The sequence below is a fragment of the Mustela nigripes genome, unplaced genomic scaffold (assembly GCF_022355385.1).
Source record: "Mustela nigripes isolate SB6536 unplaced genomic scaffold, MUSNIG.SB6536 HiC_scaffold_76, whole genome shotgun sequence".
NCBI lineage: Eukaryota > Metazoa > Chordata > Mammalia > Carnivora > Mustelidae > Mustela > Mustela nigripes.
In genome coordinates, this window is record NW_026739491.1 from 3,633,583 (window position 1) to 3,654,966 (window position 21,384).

At 39.6% G+C, this 21,384-nt stretch overlaps 1 protein-coding gene and 1 non-coding gene across 2 annotated transcripts in view; both read right to left on the bottom strand.

Annotated features, from left to right (window-relative positions):
• Nucleotides 1–4,775: 4,775 nt before the first annotated feature.
• LOC132008281 (U6 spliceosomal RNA) lies at nt 4,776–4,883 on the bottom strand. The gene has a single exon (XR_009401584.1). It is a non-coding gene; the product is annotated as a U6 spliceosomal RNA (small nuclear RNA).
• A 679-nt stretch (nt 4,884–5,562) lies between these two features.
• LOC132008267 (nuclear pore complex protein Nup160) overlaps nt 5,563–21,384 on the bottom strand; it is a 52,124-nt gene continuing 36,302 nt past the window's right edge. The window contains exons 24-36 of the mRNA XM_059386807.1: nt 18,965–19,060; nt 18,773–18,867; nt 18,580–18,676; nt 18,381–18,486; nt 14,299–14,459; nt 12,858–12,918; nt 11,996–12,106; nt 11,695–11,818; nt 11,070–11,171; nt 10,079–10,220; nt 8,317–8,442; nt 7,262–7,366; nt 5,563–6,635 (exon numbers count right to left, since the gene is read on the bottom strand). Coding sequence (XP_059242790.1) covers nt 6,546–6,635; nt 7,262–7,366; nt 8,317–8,442; nt 10,079–10,220; nt 11,070–11,171; nt 11,695–11,818; nt 11,996–12,106; nt 12,858–12,918; nt 14,299–14,459; nt 18,381–18,486; nt 18,580–18,676; nt 18,773–18,867; nt 18,965–19,060 — 1,416 coding nt within the window. The 3' untranslated portion in view covers nt 5,563–6,545. The remainder of the gene's footprint in view (nt 6,636–7,261; nt 7,367–8,316; nt 8,443–10,078; nt 10,221–11,069; nt 11,172–11,694; nt 11,819–11,995; nt 12,107–12,857; nt 12,919–14,298; nt 14,460–18,380; nt 18,487–18,579; nt 18,677–18,772; nt 18,868–18,964; nt 19,061–21,384) is intronic.

The window sequence follows — 21,384 nt, forward strand, 5'->3', positions numbered from 1 at the left end:
AGACACTGAGAGAGGGAACACAACCAGGGGAGTGGGAGAGGGATAAGCAGGCTTCCCACTGAGCAGGGAGCCCAGTGAAGGGCTCAATCCCAGGACCCTGGGATCATGACCCGACCTAAAGGCAGATGCCTAAGTACTGAGCCACCCAGGTGCCCCAAGTTGCATGCTTTTATGAATGAACCAGACAACTTTGGGATGAAAAAGCCATGAAGACAGTGACTTGTCCATTTTGTCCCCTCTTTATGAAATGTACTTTCTGGGACATGAACAGTCAATTTTTGAATGAATGTACTGCATGTAGATATACAGACTTGAAATAAATAGCAAGAGTTTTTTTCTTGTCTATGGGAAAAATATCTGGATTAGTGTCTAAAGTTTAGACTCCCAAGATTTCTGAAAAATTAGCAGCTAGAAATGGGAGAATTTACTGTTTCAAAGCTGTTCACAGTTTTCTGACTTATTTCTTGAGCGAAGAGTATTGAAATATATTGAAATATAGTAGTTTGACGCGCCTGGGTGGCTCAGCTGATTAAGACACTGCCTTAGGCTCAGGTCATGATCCCTGAGTCCTGGGATCAAGCCCCATTATCGGGCTTCCCCTGCTCCTCAGGGAGCCTGCTTCTCCCTCTCCCTTCCCCTCTACTTCTCCCCTGGTTGGTCTCTCTCTCTGTCAAATAAATAAATAAAATCTCAAACAGTATAATATAATATCCTCTTCTTTTTTTTTAATTTTTATTTTTTATTTTTTTTTAAAGATTTTTATTTATTTATTTGACAGAGAGCGATCACAAGTAGGCAGAGAGGCAGGCAGAGAGAGGAAGGGAAGCAGGCTCCCTGCTGAGCAGAGAGCCCAATGTGGGACTTGATCCCAGGACCCTGAGATCATGACCTGAGCTGAAGGCAGCGGCTTAACCCACTGAGCCACCCAGGTGCCCCCCCCTTTGTTTTTAAAGGAAGAAATATAGTAGTTGTACATAGGGTTCAAATGTCTGGGTTCAAAACTCAGTTTTAGCACCTTCCAGATGTGATTACTTGGGCAAGTTTCTTAACAACTATAAACTTGTTTCAGCACTGTAAAATGTGCCAGTAACAGTATTCATAGGGTTGTTGTGAAGTTTAAATGAGATCATAGTTTTAAGATCTTTGCCTTGTACCAGGAACAAAAGAAGCGATCATTATATGGTAGTATTATTATTATTTTTAATGGGTATTTATTTTTTATTTTTATTATTAAAAAGATTTAATTTATTCATTTGAGAGAGAGAGAGACAGCCAGAGAGGGAACACAAGCTGGGGGAATGGGAGAGGAAGAAGCAGGTTTCCCACTGAGCAGGGAGCCCAACGAGGGCCATCCTGGGACCCTGGGATCATGACCTGAGCTGAAGGCGGACACTCAATGACTGAACCACCCAGGCACCTCAGCTATTATTACTATTAATGAGTCTTTTGTTTATACAGATGTCTAGATGCTATTATATAACCAGCTGGAACCAAGTTGAGATTATGAGCTAAACCAGAGTGCACAGAAACGGGAAAGGTTTTTCCCTTGGGGGAACTTACATTTCTGGAGGTGACTGAAATAACTGTAATATTTATAACCAGGGTTCTCAACCCTGACTGTTCATAGAACCATCTGGAGAGCAAGTGCTAAAGCAGTATAAAAATCTAAATCAGGATTGGGGGTGGGAGTACAGAGCCCATATCAATTTTTTTTCTCTTAAAATAAGCTCTATGCCCATCATGGACCCCAAGATCAAGAGCCACAAGCCAGGGGATCCTGGGCGGCTCAGTTGGTTAAGCAACTGCCTTCAGCTCAGGTCATGATCCCCAGGGTCCTGGAATCGAGCCCTGCATTGGTTTGTTTATCTATCTATCTATCTTTCTATTTATTTATTTTAAAAAGTGTATTTATTTAGGGGCACCTGGGTGGCTTAGTCGATTAAGCATCTGCCTTCAGCTTCGGTCCAGACCTCAGGGTCCTGGGATCCAGCTTCTTCTCCCTCTGCTCCTCCTCACCCCCGCTCATGCTCTCTCTCTTCCCTCAAATAAATAAGTAAAATATTTTTTAAAGATATCTTTTTAAGATTTATTTATTTGAGTGCAAGAGAGAGCATGAGAAGAGGGAGGAGCAGAGGGAGAGGAGGAAGCAGCCTGCCAGCTGAGCAAGGAGCCTGACATTGGGCTGGATCCTGGGACTCTGGGATCATGACCTGAGCGACCCAGGTACCCTAAACATTTTTTTTTAAAGTTTATTATTTTTAAGTTTTTTTTTCTTTTTCCCCTTAGATTTTATTTGAGAGCATGGGAAAGAGCACGAGCAAGGGGGGGTAGAGGGAAAGGGAAAAGCTCACCACACTGAGCAGGGAGTCCAATCCCGGGCTCCATCCCAGGACCTGAGTGGAAAGCAGATGCCTAACTGACTGAGCCACCTAGGCCGCCCCTATTTTTAAGTTTTTAAGTGATCTCTATACCCCATGTGGAGCCAAAACTCACCACCCTAAGGTCAAGAGTCACAAGATCTTCTGACTGAACTAGTCACATGCCCCTATTTATTATTTTTTAAATATCTCTACACTCATCGTGGGTCTGGAACTCAAGACCTGAGATCAAGAGTCTCATTCTCCTCTAAGCCAGATAGGCACCCCTATCAATTATTTATTTTTTTTTTAAAGATTTTATTTATTTATTTGACAGACAGAGATCACAAGTAGGCAGAGAGGTAGGCAGAGAGAGAGAGGAGAAAGCAGGCTCCCTGAGCAGAGAGCCTGATGTGGGGCTCGATCCCAGAACCCTGGGATTATGACCTGAGCCGAAGGCCGAGGCTTTAACCCACTGAGCCACCCAGGTGCCCCCAATTATTTTTTTAAAAAGCTCTTTAGGTTATGCTGGGTACCTATAGCTCAGTCTGTTAAGTGTCTGCCTTTGGCTTGGGTCATGATCCCAAGTCCTGGGATGGAGCCCTGCTCCCTGCTCAGTGGGAGTCTTTCTCCCTCCCCCTCCTCTCTCTCTCTCTCATTTGCTCACTCTCTCTTAAATAAATGAATAAATAAAGTCTTTAAAAAAGAAAATAATGTTCTTTAGATTATTCTAATGTTTAGCCAGGGTTGGGTACCACTGGCTTTTGAAGGGGACACATTTTGCTGATTGGCCTCAGAGAAGGTGTTAAGGATCTTGAGGAGGAGTGGGCAAATTACAGCTAAATCAGGCCTTTTAAAGGATTCTACAAACAAATTTCAAAGAATATATGAGAGAGACCGTATGTAGACTACAAATCCTGAACTATTACCTGGCTCTTTACAGTAAAGTTTGCACATATCTAGGCTCAAGGTCAAGAGTCACATGCTCTGTCTGAGCCAACCTAGGGCCCCAAAATATTATTATACTACATTTTTTTTAATACTACATTATTTGATCTTGTGTACTTTACAGAAATAAGTTCATTTAAACCATCAAACCTCATTTACTGGGATATATATTTTTGTTTATACAGGGTGGCATGGGTCATTTGAACAAAAATTGGTCCTTTGATGGTGGAGTTCTGTGCAGACGTGGAAAGTTACCTTCTTCTGGCTTGGTGTTGAGTTACCTATTACAATAAGGTCTCAATTTATGAAAGAACAGTATTATAGGGCTATCAGTTTCTAGGTACAGACAAAATTGGAAAGAACTGTGAAGGTTAAAGGACACATTAGAACCTTCTGATATACTGTGTTCTAGTAGAAAACAATGTACTGGGTTGAGGTAAGTTGTGTAAATTCTGTTACCTACCATGTGAGAGACTTTTTCCCTTTGTTGACTAATTAAATAGAAATTCCATTTAAATGTACATTTCTCTCGGGATGCCTGGATGGCTCAGTGGGTTAAGCTGCTGCCTTCAGCTCAGGTCATGATCCCAGGGTTCTGGCAGAGTCCTGCATCGGGCTCCTTGTTCAGCAGGGAGCCTGCCTCTCTCTCCTCCTCTGCGTGCCTCTCTGCCTGCTTGTGTGCTTTCTCTCCCTTTCTGACAAATAAATGAATAAAATCTTTTTTTAAAAATAAATTTACATTTCTCTCTGCAAGAGGAATGTTGGTGTCAGGCACACCAGAGCAGGCTGGCAACTGAAAGGTGGTCGAAGAATGGGATCTATGGGGATTAATCTTTGTGGTTTGTATAAGCTTCCAGATCTTGCTTTTTAAGTCTGTGTTTTTCTTTACCCCTAAGTGCTCAGTGGAGATTTAGGAGACAACACAGCATGGACTTTGGGAGGGATTCGGAATGGGGAAAGAAAAACCAGTAGTGAACTGGTGAGAGCTGACCTTCAAGCATAGGACTCTCAAGTGTGGCAGCAAGGACGAATGGCAGTGGTGACAATGCACTGTGGACACTGCACGACATGGTTTGCAGAACACATTGGCTTTCTTGGCAGGTCACAAAAATCAGTTATAAACCTGGTAAGAATGGTCAATATGAAACTCGTTTGTCATAAATTCTATTATTCACAGGTGCCATCTTATTGTCACAGGTTGGTAAGGTGGGGACCTGATCTGTTGTATCTTGTTACATCAAAAATTGAAGTTTTGCTCTTAGAGTCACCCCTTTATTTTTATCTATCTTTTATTCATTCATTCAGTTTTAGATAGGCTCCACAACCAGTGGGGGGCCCAATGCAGGGCTTGAACTCAAAACCCTGAGATAAAAGACCTGAGCTGAGATCAAGAGTTGGCAGCTCCATGGAGGCACCCATAATGGTAGCTAAGTACTAAAAAAGTAGGGAGCTCTTTTTTCCTTTTTTTTTTTTTTGGTGGATTGCTCCATTAAATTGTGTGTCATCCTCAAGTAGGGGCCATGCTAATCTTCTCTGTGTTGTTCCAATGTGCTGCCACAGCGACCACAGGAGGGAGCTCTTTTAACTCTGTAATCAGAAAATTTTGAAGTGAAAAAAAAAAAAAATAGCGGTGTTATGAGCTATTGAAATATATCACATGGTCTGGGAAAACAAAAACGCAGACCTCAAGCAGAGAGAGAAGTTTAGTGAAAGTATCTCTACCTTCCGCTCTGGTTGGGACCAAAGTGAAGAAGGTGGAAGAAAATGGAAGAACAGCTGGGTTGGCTCCAGGATGGGTTAGGTCTTGAATCAAAATACTGACAACAGGAAAAACTGGTCAGGGTCGTGTGAACTGCCACCATGAACAACACAAGTGGGTAAGTTTCTGGAACAGGACCAGGCTCAAAATACTTCTTGTTCTCCAAAATGGCTCAAAGAGGATTTGATTATTTTTCAGACTATGGGTTAGGGTCTATTAGACTCATGAAAACATCAGGGTACATAGTGAGTGTGGATACATGTTCTGTGAGATCTTTCTCTTGGTTTTCTATGTGTATATTTGGTTATATAAGTATATTATATATATATTTCTTGCCAAAGTTAGAAACTACAGGTTTCTAGAGCTCTGGCAGGGTAAGGGCTTTCCCAGTTGCTCATTTCATCAAACACTTCGTATTAATCATGGCACAGCTAAAATGAACAAAGAACCATATATCTCAGTTATCTACCAGTAAATGGTACCACAGTGAAGCTCACATTGTTATTTAAAATATATAATGTAAATATGGTATTGACAGTATAAAAAGTAAAGGCTATGGAAAACTCAAGAAAGGTCAAAGGGCATATAAGCAATATACAGATCATTTCCTTAAAAGATAAATTTTAATATACAGAATAAAATCCAAGATTTTGTTTTTCACCTTCCCCAAAATTTGCGGGCATGACTTCTGAATCTGACCAGGAAAGTTTATATTTTGGTCCAATACATTATTACACAAGTAGTATGATCAAGTCCGGCTTGATTATCATAAATCATACAAGTTAACAGAATTTACCTTCAAAATTGGTTATTCTTAGATAAAATTTCCAATTTTTTTCTTAGCTAAGAGTTTACTCAACTTTAGCCTCAGAACCAGATTCAAAATAAGGTATCTTCTTTGACAGCTGGTCATCATTTTAGGTTTAATCTATGCAAATTATTTAATACTTTATTGAGGATCATACAAAAACTCCACAATAAATAATGAAAAGAGTATGCAAAATCATTAGCCTCTGTTTGCAATACAGAAAATACATGTCAGTTCTGGACCAAAATAACTCCATTGAAATACAAAAAGTGACAGGGAAGAATGGAAGGATTTGCAGTGACAGCTTCTGGTGGGGAGCTACAACCAACCAACCACCGTCAGCTATTTTGGAAAGTGAGGGTGGGTTTTAATTTGCAGATAAAGAATGTCTTCGGTAGTTTAAAAAAATAGAAACTCTAAAAAAGCTTGTGAATCATATACAAAAGCAGCTGTTTGAGACCAAGGTTGAAAACCAGAAATTTTGTGTTAGCACCGCCAGCAAGCACAGGTTCTGTGATTCATCTGCCCTCCTCTCTTGCGCAGAATGCAGACGTGATGTTGTATACATCATTTACAGGTATAAAAATTGTCCTGGAATACAGGCTTCCTGTAGGGTAAAGTCTTAAGCCCTAAGAGGCACCAAGCGGTTACAAAGGCTAAGCAACCGTCCGGATCACAAGTTCCGACGATATAATAAATCCCGTGTTGCCTTATCAACTTTTTGCTGGTAGTCCTCCAATTTGTCAAGTATTTTCTGGGATAGCTGTAGGAGAAAAGAAGGGAATTGTTATAGAATAGGTCAAGGACTAAAAAAAGACAAAAGTTTTTAAGCACTCTTGATTTCATCAACCAGCCTCCCCCTTATAATGATATTCGCCGCTCTGCTTCATTTACTCAACATTCAGTACAGGGGTCTGCACTGTGACTACTGATAAAATCCGACTTCTCTGTTAAATGCAGTACCCCAATCCTGTTATCCCAATGAGTCTTCTAAACATGCAAATCACACCAGTATTTTTTTAAATTTAAATTCAACTAGCCAACATATAGTACATCATTAGTTTCAGACATAGTGTTCAATGATTCATTAGTTGCCTGTAACACCCAGTGCTCATCACAGCATATGCCCTCCTAAATGCCCATCACACAGTGACCCCCCCACCCCACCCCCGTATTTTAATAAAAGCATTACAAGCTGTCTTCTGAGAACCAGAGAGGCTACATCTGGCTTAACTAATCATTTTGTAAAGGGATTGGGCCAGCATGTTAAGGGCAACAAATGGCTTCTGCTTTCCCCTTAATCCTTGAGAACTGAAGAGCAAGCTCTAGGAGTAAGTGGTAGTACAAGGGCTTAGGGAAGATCCATGCCTCACGAGAGGACAGACTTACGGCAATGTTGTGACTATTGGCGCTGTTCTCTCCCAGAGCCTGCAGAAGCTGGTCAATAGAAGAGTAAGGGAGCCACACCATTGGAGCTGTTGCAGACAGTGGAAACTGAAAGGGAAAATATCTACTATTTGAAGAACATCTCAAAAGCGGACCATTTCTTTTGGGCAGTTAGTTTCACGGGTTTGAATAACATAAAATTCTTTATTTTTTTTTTTTACAATAAGAAATTGCACATACACGCATACGGACACACAAGTGTACAACCCCTCCTCCCCACCTTGCTTCTCTTTTCAACTGGGAAACTTGTCCTTTTCTCAGTTAAATCAAATGTATGTATGTATGTATGTATGTATGTATGTATTTATTTATTTTCATATGTATTTTTAAATTCATGTCGCCTCTTGTCTTTAAGGAGCCCTAAAGCCTAATGAGGAAAAATGAACTAAAAAAAAATTCTTAATGTCAATGAATGAGACTATTTACAGTCTGAAACTTAATTCCAATTATCTGGGGAAAAAAGTTTGAGAAAGAGAAAGCTCACCTTTCAGAGTTCTCAATACTTTCCCGAGGTAGCTTAAGAGCTTAGCTTTGTAGTTAACTAGACCTAGATTTTAGACCTGGTTTTTCTATTTACCATCTGTGTGAACTTAGGCAACTTACTTAACCTCTGAGTCTCTGTTTCTTCATGCGTTTAAAAAAAGGGTTAAAACAATCTCTCAGAGGTGGCTGTAAGGATTAAACGAGAAAACACTGACAGAAACTCAGCATAGTCTTTGGCACACAGAAAAGAACACTTTGTTTTTAATTACTTAACTCCTCCAAATACTAACTAAAGCTATATTCCTTTGATGGAGAAAAGTGAAATGTATTCCCGTTTTATAAATGGGAAACTGGAGACCCCTACAGTGTCGGTTCCTGATTGTGGAGAAAACTAGTCGTATAACTACAAAGAGTAAAGGTTAAATCCACTATCCTATAGTTCAATTTACTTTCACATCCTGACTTTATTAGGAAGATAAAGTCACAATTAAAAAGAAACATGCATACATGCCTACCTCAATTCCAAAGTACTGATGTCCTTTCCCCAATACAGCATCTACATATTCTGAAACCAAATCCACAGCTTCTTCTAAAAGGTCATAGTTTAAGTACAAACGGAGCAACTCAGCAGCATCAACCTTCTGTAAAAAGTCAGAGATTACGAATATCTACCTATTTCCATGTTACCTAGGCAATAACTGAAGAATGCTGTGTGTCTAATTCCCTGGCATTTATACTTCTCAATATAAGTAAATGAGCATTTGAGTTTCCTTATCTTGGGATAAGGGCTGGATTCCTAAGAGCCCAGTCACTTCTGGGTACCCTGTGAGACTTTATCTTGTTAAGTGGCCTTCCTGCCCTATTTTGTGATCTAAGGCACACTTTATTTATTTATAAATTTTTAAAGATTTTATTTGTCAGACAGAGAGAGAGAGAGAGGACAGAGAAAGAGCACAAGCAGGGAGAGGGAGAAACAAGCTCCCTGCTGAGCAAGGAGCCCAACACAGAACTGGATCCCAAGACCCTGGGATCATGACCTAAGCCAAAGACAGATAATTATGACTGAGCCACCAAGGAATCCTAGACGCATTTTATTTAACACTTTTCTACTTCAGTTTCCACAGTAGTAGTAAAAGTTAACATACCTTCTCAGAAATACTGAATACTGAAGAGCAATATGTTCATATTATCCTCAGAAATATATGAATGACAAATGCAAAAGAAGTTTAAAGAATTATCAACTTGAAATACCTGAGTTAGGGGCACCTGGGTGGCTCAGTCGGTTAAGTGTCTGTCTTCAGCTCAGGTCATGATCCCAGGGTCCTGGGATCGAGCCCCACATTGGGCTTCTTGCTCAGCAGTGAGCCTGCTTTTCCTTTTCCCTCTGCCTGTCTGCCTGCTACCCCCCTGCTTGTCTCTGTCTCTCTTTGTCTCTCTGTGTGTCAAATAAATAAATAAAATTAAAACAAACAAAAAAACAAACCTGAGCTAAATTTGTTTAACTCAGGGTGAAACAAAAGTGATTACAACTTTGGTTTGGAAGGGCTCTGCTAATTAGGCAATAACGCTTTCTATATTCTGATTTGATCACAGTCCTTTTACCAGCTTAACCGCCTTTTCTACTTTCTAACTTAAACAAGTAACACCCCCCCCCCCCAAAGGAGATAAACTTTCCTGATTTTAAGCTTTACAGTCTCTTTCCCTACCCTACCCAATGTATTTCAGATATAGTTTTCAAACTTAAGCATGCACTGTATCAAATTACAAGCTTGTTAAAATACAGATCCCAGATCCTAGCTACAGATTAATCTGAATGTTAAAGTGTGGAATGGGGCTCAGGAATCTGTATTTGAAGAAGCCCACTACCCAACTAATTCTGAGGTAGGCAGTCCAAAAATCCAATTTTGACAAAAACTTAAACCCTGTTTTAGTTTTGAAAACTACTCTACTCACTTCTGTGAATTTTTTGAGTAACAGTAAATACTGTGTCACACATATAGTCATTGTTCTAAGTATATACTCATTGTTCTGTGAGCAAATAAGCAGGCATTAATTTAATCACTAACCTGCAGAACTTTAATTCTAAACACCCAGTACTCCATACGGAATTAAAGTTAAGCTATTCTTAGTGTACTTAACTAACACTGAGAAGCTGCCCAAAGCATAGGTCAGTATATATCCATAAATTACCACCTTTTCTTTTTAATCATCTCATGAAATTTATTCTTAATTGTAAACATCAGTTTCTTACTCTGTACAAATTAAGATACCATTTACCTTGTAACTGTTTATAAGCCAGTTAGGCAGAGGCACTCCATGAGACAACAGCTTGTTGATTACACAGTGGTGATATAAATTATTCTGGACTTTGTACCTTTCCAGGTAAGTCGATAATAGTCGCCATGCTTCATCTGTGGCACTTGAAGAAAGCAGAAGGGACTAATGAGTTCTAGATTCTTTTTTTTTTTTTTTTTTAAAGATTTTACTTATTTATTTGACGCAGAATGAGAGAGCACAAGCAGTGAGGAGTAGCAGAGGGAGAGGGGAGAAATATTCTCCCCGCAGAGCAAGGTGCCTGATGTGGGACTCGATCCCAGGACCCTGGGATCATGACCTGAGCTGAAGGCAGAGGTTTAACCAACTGAGCCACTCAGGTGCCCCGAGTTCTAGATTCTTAACAGATATTTATAGCACCATTCAAAGCATGTATTTATAAGGAAAAAAAAAATCTTTAGAGACTCACAACTGAATTGGTAATATAACTAAATGGCAACTAATATTATTAGGGTCAGTGTGGTTTAGGGATAGTATTAGAAACCAAATGACTTGGATTCTATTTCTCTCCCACTAACTACATCTTTAGTTGACTACACAATTCAACTAACTTCTTTGTTCCAGATCCCTAAAACAAAGAAACTGGCTCAGATCACTGTTTCCAACCCCAATCAAGCATTAGACTCATGTAGAAGCTCTGTTTTAGAAGATGAGGGTGATGTACCTGTATTTTAGTAGTGATACTGATGTGCTAATTTAGGGATTGAAAACTAATGTCAGAGCACCTCCAAATTGTAAAATGTTCCAATTCTAAAGCACCAAGCTGTGCAAGAGAAATCGTAAATTCTATTAAAGGGAGGGAAGTTTTCTGAAGGTGAAGGTTAGAAAAGGGTTCTAAAGAAGCAGAAGTGCATTCAGTAGACACTAACTGGGTGCATGAGGGAAGTATTTGGAGGGTAAGCCCTTTTGGGGCGGATGAGCACCAGGGCTGTACCTAGACTCCTTAGTGGTGATGACAGATGAGAGCTGATTGGCTGCTAGCCAGGACCAGGCTTCTGCTTGCGCCGCCTCGCCTCCCAACTGCAACTTGATGCATCTGCAATGAAAACGTTTCCACACATGGTAAACTGACTTGCTGAAAAGAACCACATTCTTTTGTTACCAAAACCAGAGATGAGATGATAACTTTAGCTCCAGTCTGCTGCACCTTCCTCAGAACCACACAAATGAATGACCTGCAAGGCCACTGGTGTTAGGGGGTCATTTACTTCCAAAGGAAAATTTCTGAAAGTTTAATATTTAGGTACAAGGCATTATTAAAATGAAGAGAAGATATGCCTTTTCTAAAAAGGACACCACTATTTGGACCACATATCCTACTATCTTGGGGGAATGTGGGGCTAGGGATGCCAAATTTTTGACTTCTCAAGAGAAGTTATAAATCAAGATTTAAAAAAAATTATAATTAACTAAAAGAAATTTTAAAAAGTCATCGTGGTGGGCTAGAAAAAACACTTCTTCAAAGCACAACTGGCTGTGACCACTGGTTCACACTGGGCAGCAGTGCAATATTTCTGCATTAGAAAATGAAGACAACAGAAAGACAATTTTAAACATACTTGAAAGCAAGTCCCTCGAAGACTGGTGTTAAGGGGAGCTTAAAGGTCTGACAGAGTGATATGGCAGTGTCAAAAAGGCCAGCCTGAACCAAGAGAGAGACCATCTCCTCTGCTGATGAACTTCCTGTGGAAATCAAAAAGAGTTATTTTAGTGGCAACTGGTGCCTGCCAGTGACCTGAAGTAGCCTCTGGGGACAGGTCTCTCCAAGGAGCAGGGAGAGGCGCTTGGCCTGTCTGGCATGCTGGTCTAGCACACCGTGTCTAGCCTGCTGTCTGTGTCCCCAGACTGCCGTGTGACTACCTGCAACCGCAACTGCCGATGGGTCGTGCTGAGCTAGAGTGAGGCGAATGCGGGCCAAGGAACACTCTTTCTCGAGGTCGCCCAGTTCCAGGATTTCAATCTGCCGATTGGCTAGAAACCAAAGGAAAATATGTTCGATTCCCAAAGTGCAAAGGAAGTGTCTATCATCACTGCCTATTAACTTAGCCTGTCAATTCCCACTACACATTAAGTAGTTCAATGTCAATTCCAAAGGCACCGGAAGGAAATGGCGGTGGGAAGAAGGAGGGCTCCGTAAAAGTGAACTTAAAAATAAAGCAACAGCCCTGCTTCCAGCATGCAGCTCGGTTAAATCAAGCTACTCCAGTAAAAACAGCTGCAGCTGAGATGCTTACAATGTGTTGTACACAGAATTTCATTTAACTATTACAACTCAGAAATGCTGTTACTGGGTCAGAAAGAAAGGAACATGCCCACAGTGAGAGAAGCAGAATTAAGGGTTGGTGTGTCCAACCCCAGAGCAGTATTAGGGTTGATGTGTCCTAGAGCCCAAGCTCTTTAAGGAGGAATATCATGTCTCCATGGTGATATCCAAGGAGCCTGCTGAAACAAGTTTGATACTATGCTGATTTAAATACTGCAAACAACACTCTTTTTAAAGCATTTTCATTCCTCATATAGCCATATGAAGTTTTCAAAGAGCAACCAGATAATTTTTAGATTAAAATACTGAAAATAAGCTAAAAGAAACGTTACAGTATTTTTACATTGCTCTACATGTTACAATCACTATATAAAACCACACATTTAATACAGATAATACTATAACACAACTACATAATTACTGCTTAAGCCAAGAATCCACAGGAGACCCCCAACTCACTTGGAGCAGCTGTGCATTCTCCATCATGATTCCTCTTAGGGGATGCTCCAGGACGATCATACTGAGAAGACAAAACAAGTAATTAAAAGTTAATGAAAAGTTGAAAAGTTAGTATAAGTTGACCCCTGAACAACATGAGGGTTAGGGATGCCAATGCCCTACATAGTTGAAAATTTGCATATAACTTCTGACTCCTCCAAAAACTTAATACGTAATAGCTTGCTGTTGTCTGGATGCCTTACCAAGAACATAAACTCTCATTAACATATATTTTTATGTTATCTGTATTATATGCTGTATTCTCACAATAAAGGAAGCTAAAGAAAAGAACATGTTATTCAAAAAATTGTAAGAGAAATACATTTACATTTTTAAAAAGATTCCTTAAAAATTTATTTATTTAGACAGAGGATGTGTGAGTGGGGGCAGAAGGAGAAGGAGAGGGAGAATCACAACCAGACGCTGCGCTGAGCCCAACACGGAGCTCATCCTCATGAATCTGAGATCATGACTTGAGCTGAAATCAAGCGTCTGGCGCCTGATTGAGGCACCCAGGTGCCCCTACATTATTCCATTTATTGAAGACAACTGTGTGTAAGTGGACCTGCACAGTTCAAACTTGTGTTACTCAAGGGTCATCTGTATCTAATTTCGATATTACTAACTCAGTATTTGTGATCCAGAGCTTTCATGCTTAAATTCTCTCTACATAAATTATGTTTATTTCAACTAGCATGGCACTTACAAAGGTTCTGTAACTACGGAGTTGTTTGCCAAGTTGACCCACTTAGCTAGTTCTAACAGTTACTGGGTCTAAGGATGTTGACTTAACCTCCATATAAAGCACCTGACCTTCCTTGGTTCCAGAGTTATATTCTCCACCACAGACCCTGGGAAACAGCCTAGTACATGCACGAATGATATACAACATGAGTAGCTGCACATATATGACGCCATCAGCACTTTTTAAAAGTGTAAAACAGTTATGTGTAGATGGAATTAACAAAAATGAATGAAATAAAAGCAGCTACCATTTACTGAGCACTTTTTGCAGGCCAGGCACTGTCACTGTTCTAAGCACTCTACATGAATTACCTCATTTAATACCCAAACAATCCTATAAGGCAGATATCATCATCACCATGATCATCCCTATTTTATACAAGAGGATAATTGGGTAGCAAAAAATTAAGTAATTTGCTTGAAATTAGGTTTAACTCAAAACCATTCTGCAAGTACTTCTTCCAACAATAATTCTAAACTTGAGAACTAAAGGGGTGGTAATATATAACAAAGGAATTGCTGCAAAAATAGATGAAGTTCATAAATATCCCAGCAGAAATTTTAAACAAAATGGAACAAAACGAGGTGATAGTTTCAAAAGGACCAAGCCAAGTTAAGTGAAATGATCCCCAAACTCCAAGGTGGAAAGCTTTCATACCACTGCACCAGATGCTGGGTGTACAATCCATGCATATTCTGGACGAATAAGTCGTAAACAGTTAACAGCAGCCAAATAACAGTTGCCTTGTTTCTCAAGTCCCCGCAGAGTTCGAACCTCTCTGCCAAGACGCATTCCGTACTCAAACATCACTGTACCAGCTAGGAGGCAATAATAAATTAAACATCAGAATTTCAAAAATGTGTTTTAGAGGGATGCCTGGCTGGCTCGGAACAGCATACAGCTTTCAAGTTTCAGCTCCATGTTGGGTGTAGCGATTACTTAAAAAATAAAATCTAAAAAAAAAAAAAAAGTTTTAGAAACTTTGTTATACTTACCAAATATTAAAACGTAAAACAAAACTGATTTAACTTAAAACCACACAAAAATCGTGTGTTGGTGAGGATGTGGAAAATCTGGAACCACTGTACACTGCTGGTGGGAATGTAAATTGATGTAGCGGTTATATAAAACAGTAGGGCAGATCCTCAAAAAATTGAAAATGGGGGGCACCTGGGTGGCTCAGTGGGTTAAGCAGCTGCCTTCGGCTCAGGTCATGATCTCAGGGTCCTGGGATCGAGTCCCGCATCGGGCTCTCTGCTCAGCTGGGAGCCTGCTTCCATCTCTCTCTCTCTCTGCCTGCCTCTCTGCCTACTTGTGATCTCTGTCAAATAAATAAAATTAAAAAAAAAAAATTGAAAATGGGACTACCTTGTGATCAGCAATTTCACTTCTGGGCATAAAGCCTGAAAACTGAAAGCAGGGTCTTGAGGGGATACTTGTATGCCCTTGTTCACAGCAGCCATTACTCATAATGGCCAAGATGGGGGCAATCCAAGTGTCCATTGATGGATGGATAAACAAAATGTGACATATACATATAAAAGAAGAAGGAAGCAATTCTGTCACATACTATAACATGGATGAACTCTGAAGATTATTAGGCTAAGTGAAATAAGCCAGTCACAAAAAGACAAATAAGATATGATTCCAGTAGCCAAATTCACAGAGACAGAAAGTAGAATGATAGTTGCTAGGGGCTGGAGGAAGTAGAAATGGGAAGTTGTTTAATGAGTTTAGTGTTTCCATTTTGCAAGAGGAAATTGATTACACAGTAATGTGAATATACGTAACACTACTGAACACTAAAAATTGGTTGTTATTTATGTGGATTTTATTACAATTAAAAAAAGAAAAATCTGTAAATGTTATTTCTGATATTCATTCATTCATTCCATTTTTTTTTTTTAAAGATTTTATTTATTTGAGAGAGAGAGCAAGCATGAGAGGAAGAAAGTCAGATGGAGAAGCAGGCTCCCTGCTGAGCAGGGAGCCAAATGTGGGACTGGATCTGGGAATCCAGGATCATGACCTGAGCTGAAGGCAGTCGCTCAACCAATTGAGCCACCCAGGCGCCCCACTCATTCATTTTAAAAGTGATCAACACCCAACATGGGGCTTGAACTCATGATCCTGAGATCAAGAGTTGTAAGCTCTACCAACTGAGCCAGCCAGGTGCCCCTACTTCTTTTAGATACTACATTCCCAGATAGTACAAAAGACTAGAGTCCTAGTTTCAGCCACATTTTTACCTAATTCCACCCAGTGCAGCCAAGAAATGTTTGGATGCTCTGCTCATGAATGAATTATCTTTACAATACTTGAGTCACACGGGCTGAGTGAGATACTGAAAAACATCTTGTTCTGAGGCAGCATGAGACTCCAGAAACCAAACGGCATTTAACATTTCTTTTAGTTTTTTTTTTTTTTTTAAAGATTTTTAAAATTATTTATTTGACAGACAATGATCTCAAATAGGCAGAGAGGCAGGCGGGCGGGGGTGGGGGATGGAGGCTCCCTGCCCAGCAGAGAGCCCGACACGGGGCTTGATCCCAGGATCCTGGGACCATGACCCGAGCTGAAGGCAGAGGCTTTAACCCACTGAGCCACCCAGGCGCCCCTTTCTTTTAGTTTTTAAATGGAAGTATTTTTCATTCCAACAGTTTTAAAATTCATATAATTTTACTTAAAATGAAATTGACGGGGTGCCTGGGTGGCTCAGTAAGTTAAGCGTCTGCCTTCGGCTCAGGTCACTATCCCAGGGTCCTGGGACGGCCCCGTGTCGGGCTCTCTGTTCAGCGGGAAGCTTGCTTTGCTCTCTCCTCTTACCTGCCATCCCCTCTGCTTGTGCTCTTTCTTTCTGTCAAATAAATAAAATCTTAAAAAAAAAAGAAATTGACTTGACTTTCCCCCATCAACAAATGTTTCCGAGTGCCTGCCATATTAAGACATTTTTTTAGAAGCACAAGTCTTGCTCCAGAAAGATCTGAATATTAATTCAGCTAAAGTGGTCTTTTTTTTTTTTTTTAACATTTTATTTATTTATTTGTGAGAGAGAAAGCACAAGCAGGGGTGGAGGAAGAGAGAGAGAGGGTGAAGCAGATTCTCTACCGAGTGGGAAGCCTGATGTAGGGCTCCATCCCAGGACCCAAAGATTGTGACCAGAGCCAAAGGCAGATGCTTTAACTGACTGAGCCACACAGGTACTTCCAACTAAAGTGACCAGGTTGATGTAATGGATATTGCTATTGTAAAAACAGTGAGAGATCTTTAATTATCTACATGTCCCCTCTGTGTGAGTCAAGAATATAAGGAACATGCAAACATGTTTCACCATTAGGAAAATTAAGAATAAGGTTTATTAATTACTTCCATCTATTCTTTCAATGAAAATCAGCAATAAACCTTATGAAAAGTTCTCTGAGTGAAAACGGTAAAAAATATTACTAGTTCCAAGGGAAATCCACAGTGGTTATCTCGTAAAATGTGATCTTAAAACAGACATCAATCCCTTTGCATTTTAGCTGTTCTTTCTTTTTTCTCCATCTCAAAGATTTTACTTTTTTTAAATTTTTTTATTTTAAAGATTTTATTTGACAGACAGAGATCGTAAGTAGGCAGAGAAGCAGGCAGAGGCGAGGGGAGGGGGAAGCAGGCTCGCTAGTGAGCAGAGAGCCCGACACATGGAGCTGGATCCCAGGACCCTGGGATCATGACCCTAGCCAAAGGCAGAGGCTTTAACCCACTGAGCCATCCAGGCACCCCCATTTTAGCTGTTCTGATAAAGACTTCATTAATCATCATACAAGTCCAAACTAAGATACAGTCTTTTTTTCTTTTTTTAAAGATTTTATCTATTTATTTGACAGAGATGACAAGCAGGCAGAGAGGCAGGCAGAGAGAGAGGGGGGAAGCAGGCTCCCTGCTGAGCAGAGAGCCCAATGTGTGGCTCAATCCCAGGACCCTGGGATCATGACCTGAGCTGAAGGCAGAGGCTTTAAACCACTGAGCCACCCAGGCGCCCCCAAACTAAGATACATTCTACAAAAATGACTGGCCTGTCTGTACTCTTCAAAAATATCAAAGACATCAAAAGGCAAAGTCAGACTAAAAGAATTGCTCCAGATTAAAGGAGACTAAAGACATGACAAATAAATGTAATATGTGATTCTGGATCAGGGGATAAGGACAGTATGGGAGGAATGTGCTATTAAAAAAAAAAATCACATTAGCATATTTATAGTTAATTCATGAAATTAGTTTTATTTCCTTAATCTGATAATTGTATTGAGGTTATCTAAGAAAACGTCCTTAGCAAATGCATCTCAAGCATTTATATATCGAAACAAGAGTCTACAACTTACTCTCAAAACAATCAGCAATAAGATACGGGCAATAGCAAGCTGGCACAAGAACTCAAAGCCAGCCACAAAAATTCCAGATGCCTCTAGTAAAAGTGCATTTCTTTTAATATCAGACAGAAGATATAGATAGAATGACATCTCACTGAAGATTCCTAAAGAATGTTCTAGAATGGGATAAGTGCATGTCTTTAAGGCTAGCAGGTAATCCTCAAAAGGGTGAAGCTAATCTTGTAAATAAACATAATTTCCCCAAACGCCTATAGAGAACACTCATTCAGTGGTGAAAATAAGGTAAAAATTACTTAGGTCAACAGCATTTTTATAAAACATGATTAAACTGCTAAAGTTGCCCCTAACAAATTGGCTTCAACTGCTCACCCTTTCGGTAATTGTGGCGAAAGACGTGAAAGGCATAGAGGAGCTCATAGTAATTGTGAGTCATAAGGTCCACAGCTCGTGCGCGTGATTCAATTATTGCCACAACCTAACAAAGGGGAAGCAATCAGATATCAAAGTTAGTAGGGAGCATGACAACTGCCACAGCTGTGTCCAGTCATCAGCGGACAACTAAAATTACCTCGTTATGCAGATTCACATAAGGAAACTCTACAAGATCCTGTAGCTGTGAGCGTTCACAAAGAACTACCACCAGCTGCCGCAGACAATCTAACTGCCTACGAGGAAAAAAAAAAAGGGACATGAGGACAAACTGTCTCAGTGGATTAAACAAGGCTGGTAAATTGTCTTTAAAAAAGACTGAGCTTGACTACCTGCTAGAATCAGGAATTTGGGTTAAGGCTTCATATGCTTGGCTATTGTGACCCAAATCCAAATGATGTTTGAAAATGCATGTCCTCAAGGTAGCCTAAATGTCAAATAAAGGGAAAAAGAACAATGGCAATTAAAATGCCACGTCCATGCCAAATCCCAAGGGAAATAACTAGATTATAGTTAGTTCTTACCTGACTTTTCCAGTCACCACCTACTTCAGTTAATATTGATGAAGCCAATTGAATAACCAGCTCAGGCAAGCCAACAACATCTAGTAGACGCAAAACCTGAGGAGAAACAGGAGTTTCCATTAAAATTAATATGGTAGTGCACTTCAAACTGAAATAGGAATTAATCAGATAACTAGTTAAGATGAAGATTAAATCAAAGACGTTGACTACAAGACAGGATTATTTGGTTACTATTTGACTTTCCTTTAGGGGCGCCTGGCTGGCTCAGTCGGAAGAGCATGCGACTCTTGATATCAGGGTCGTGAGTTTGAGCCCCACGGTGGGTGTAGAGATTACTTTAAACAAACAAACAAACAAATAAATAAATAAAGACTTTCTACTGTCAAATAACAGGCTGTAAAATTTCCTATTGGGTCTTTTACGTTCGATGTTTAGTACACAGTGGGTACTCAGTATTTGTTAAAGGAACACACTATATTTCACTGCTAGTAACTATTTAGTAACTTCTAGTAGCTAGTAACTAAAGTAGTAACTCCTAGTAACTGTTTAGGTCACAGATGAATTTAAAGCCCAGAAAATAAATTGCCACCATAGCCTTATAAACCCCTGAAGAGAATAATGTTTGAGATAATCCATTTCTAAACAAGATAGTACAGTGCTCTTCAAACTTTTTTGATTGCCCACTCTATTAACAATGTCTGTGTACACATGTGCACATGTATTATACTTATGTACACACAGCTCTCTAATTTATTTTAACACACTCAGCATATGAATTTATAGAGATGAAATAGATAAAAATCATTTTGAATTATTTTTATTAGTACTTATTTATTCTTTTCTTTATTAATAGTATAAAACACCTTTTTGTTTTGGGTGCTTAGTTTTTATTTTATACTTTTTCTTGAAATATAACGTATATTTAGAAATGTACATAAATTCTAGATACACAGCTGATTAAATGTTCATAAAGTAAACATATCCATGTAACAAGCACCTAAAATAAGAATTAAAACATAACAGCATTCCAAAGCTCCCAGATGACTCCTTCCAGCTTCTTCTGACTTTTACTTGTTCCGTTTTTAATTTCATGGAAATCGAATCTTATGGTATGTATTTTTTTGTGTTTCTCTTACTTTGCTTAACATGTTTATAAGACTGATCTATTATTATATGCACAATTTCCTTTCATTGCTGTGGTAGTCCATTCAAAGAATATACCATAATTTATCGATCCATCCAGTCAATGGACACTTGAATTTCCAGTGTATGAGTTTTATAAATACCTGCCTGGATCATAATTGCACATCGTTTGGGTAAATATGTACATGTTTCTGGATATAGTCAGAATTGGAATAACTAGGTCATAGGGTGTATCAATGATTGCAGCTAGTAAATATTAAGTTTTTCTTCTTAAAGATTTTACTCATTTATTTGTTAGAGAGAGAGAGATGGCACAGCAAGGGGAGCAGCAGGCAGAGGGAGAAGCAGGCTTCCCACTGAGCAGGGAGCCTGATGTGGAATAGACCCCAGGACCCTGGGATCATGACCTGAGCCAAAGGCAGATGCTTAACCAACTGAGCCACTCAGGCACCCCCCAACAGTTTTTCAAAGTAGTTGTAACCAATTCATACTCATTACAGGTGATTAGGATACATTTAATGCCTTGATAATTTTCTTTCCTTTTTTTTTTAAAAGATTTTATTTATTTATTTATTTATTTATTTGAGAGAGAGAGAGAGAGAGAGAGAGAGCAGGAGCAGAGGGGAGGAGAGGGAGAAGCAGACTCCCAGCTCAGCAGGGAGCCGCACGTGGGACTCGATCCCAGGACCCTGGGATCATGTCAAAGGTAAAGGCAGACACTCAAACCTATGGAGCCACTCATGTGCCCAATAATTTTCATGGTTTCATATTATCTTGAGTTGACATTTTAATTCAAGGTACACTTACTTATATATTTTAAAATAGTATTCCTGAGAAGTCCAACTGTTATCAGTTGATTCTTGTCAGTTCTGATTATAGACTGTTACTGTTTTTACCTTGCAATATGGCTGATGAAGAGCCTGTATCAAAGGGAGAAGTATCAGCCCTATATTGTCCTCATTTGCTTGTACTTTCTTAGTCTGGCTTCTCTGAAGGAATTTTTAAAAAAATTGTGGAGGTGATTTTTATTAAAATGAAGCAATATCATGTGTAAATCAATTTAACTGGGCAAACATAATTTACTGAAATTGAATGGACTAGCGTAGATGCTCCTCTAAATGCACGTCCCAGCTGTGACACCCTCCCTCTCTCTTCAGATCATCTACCTTGAAACTAAATGAGAAGTGACCACGTGGTAAAGGACCACATAAGAGCACCAGAGTTGATCCTTATATTAAACATTAGCATTTTTTTTTTTTTTTTTTTAGATTTTATTT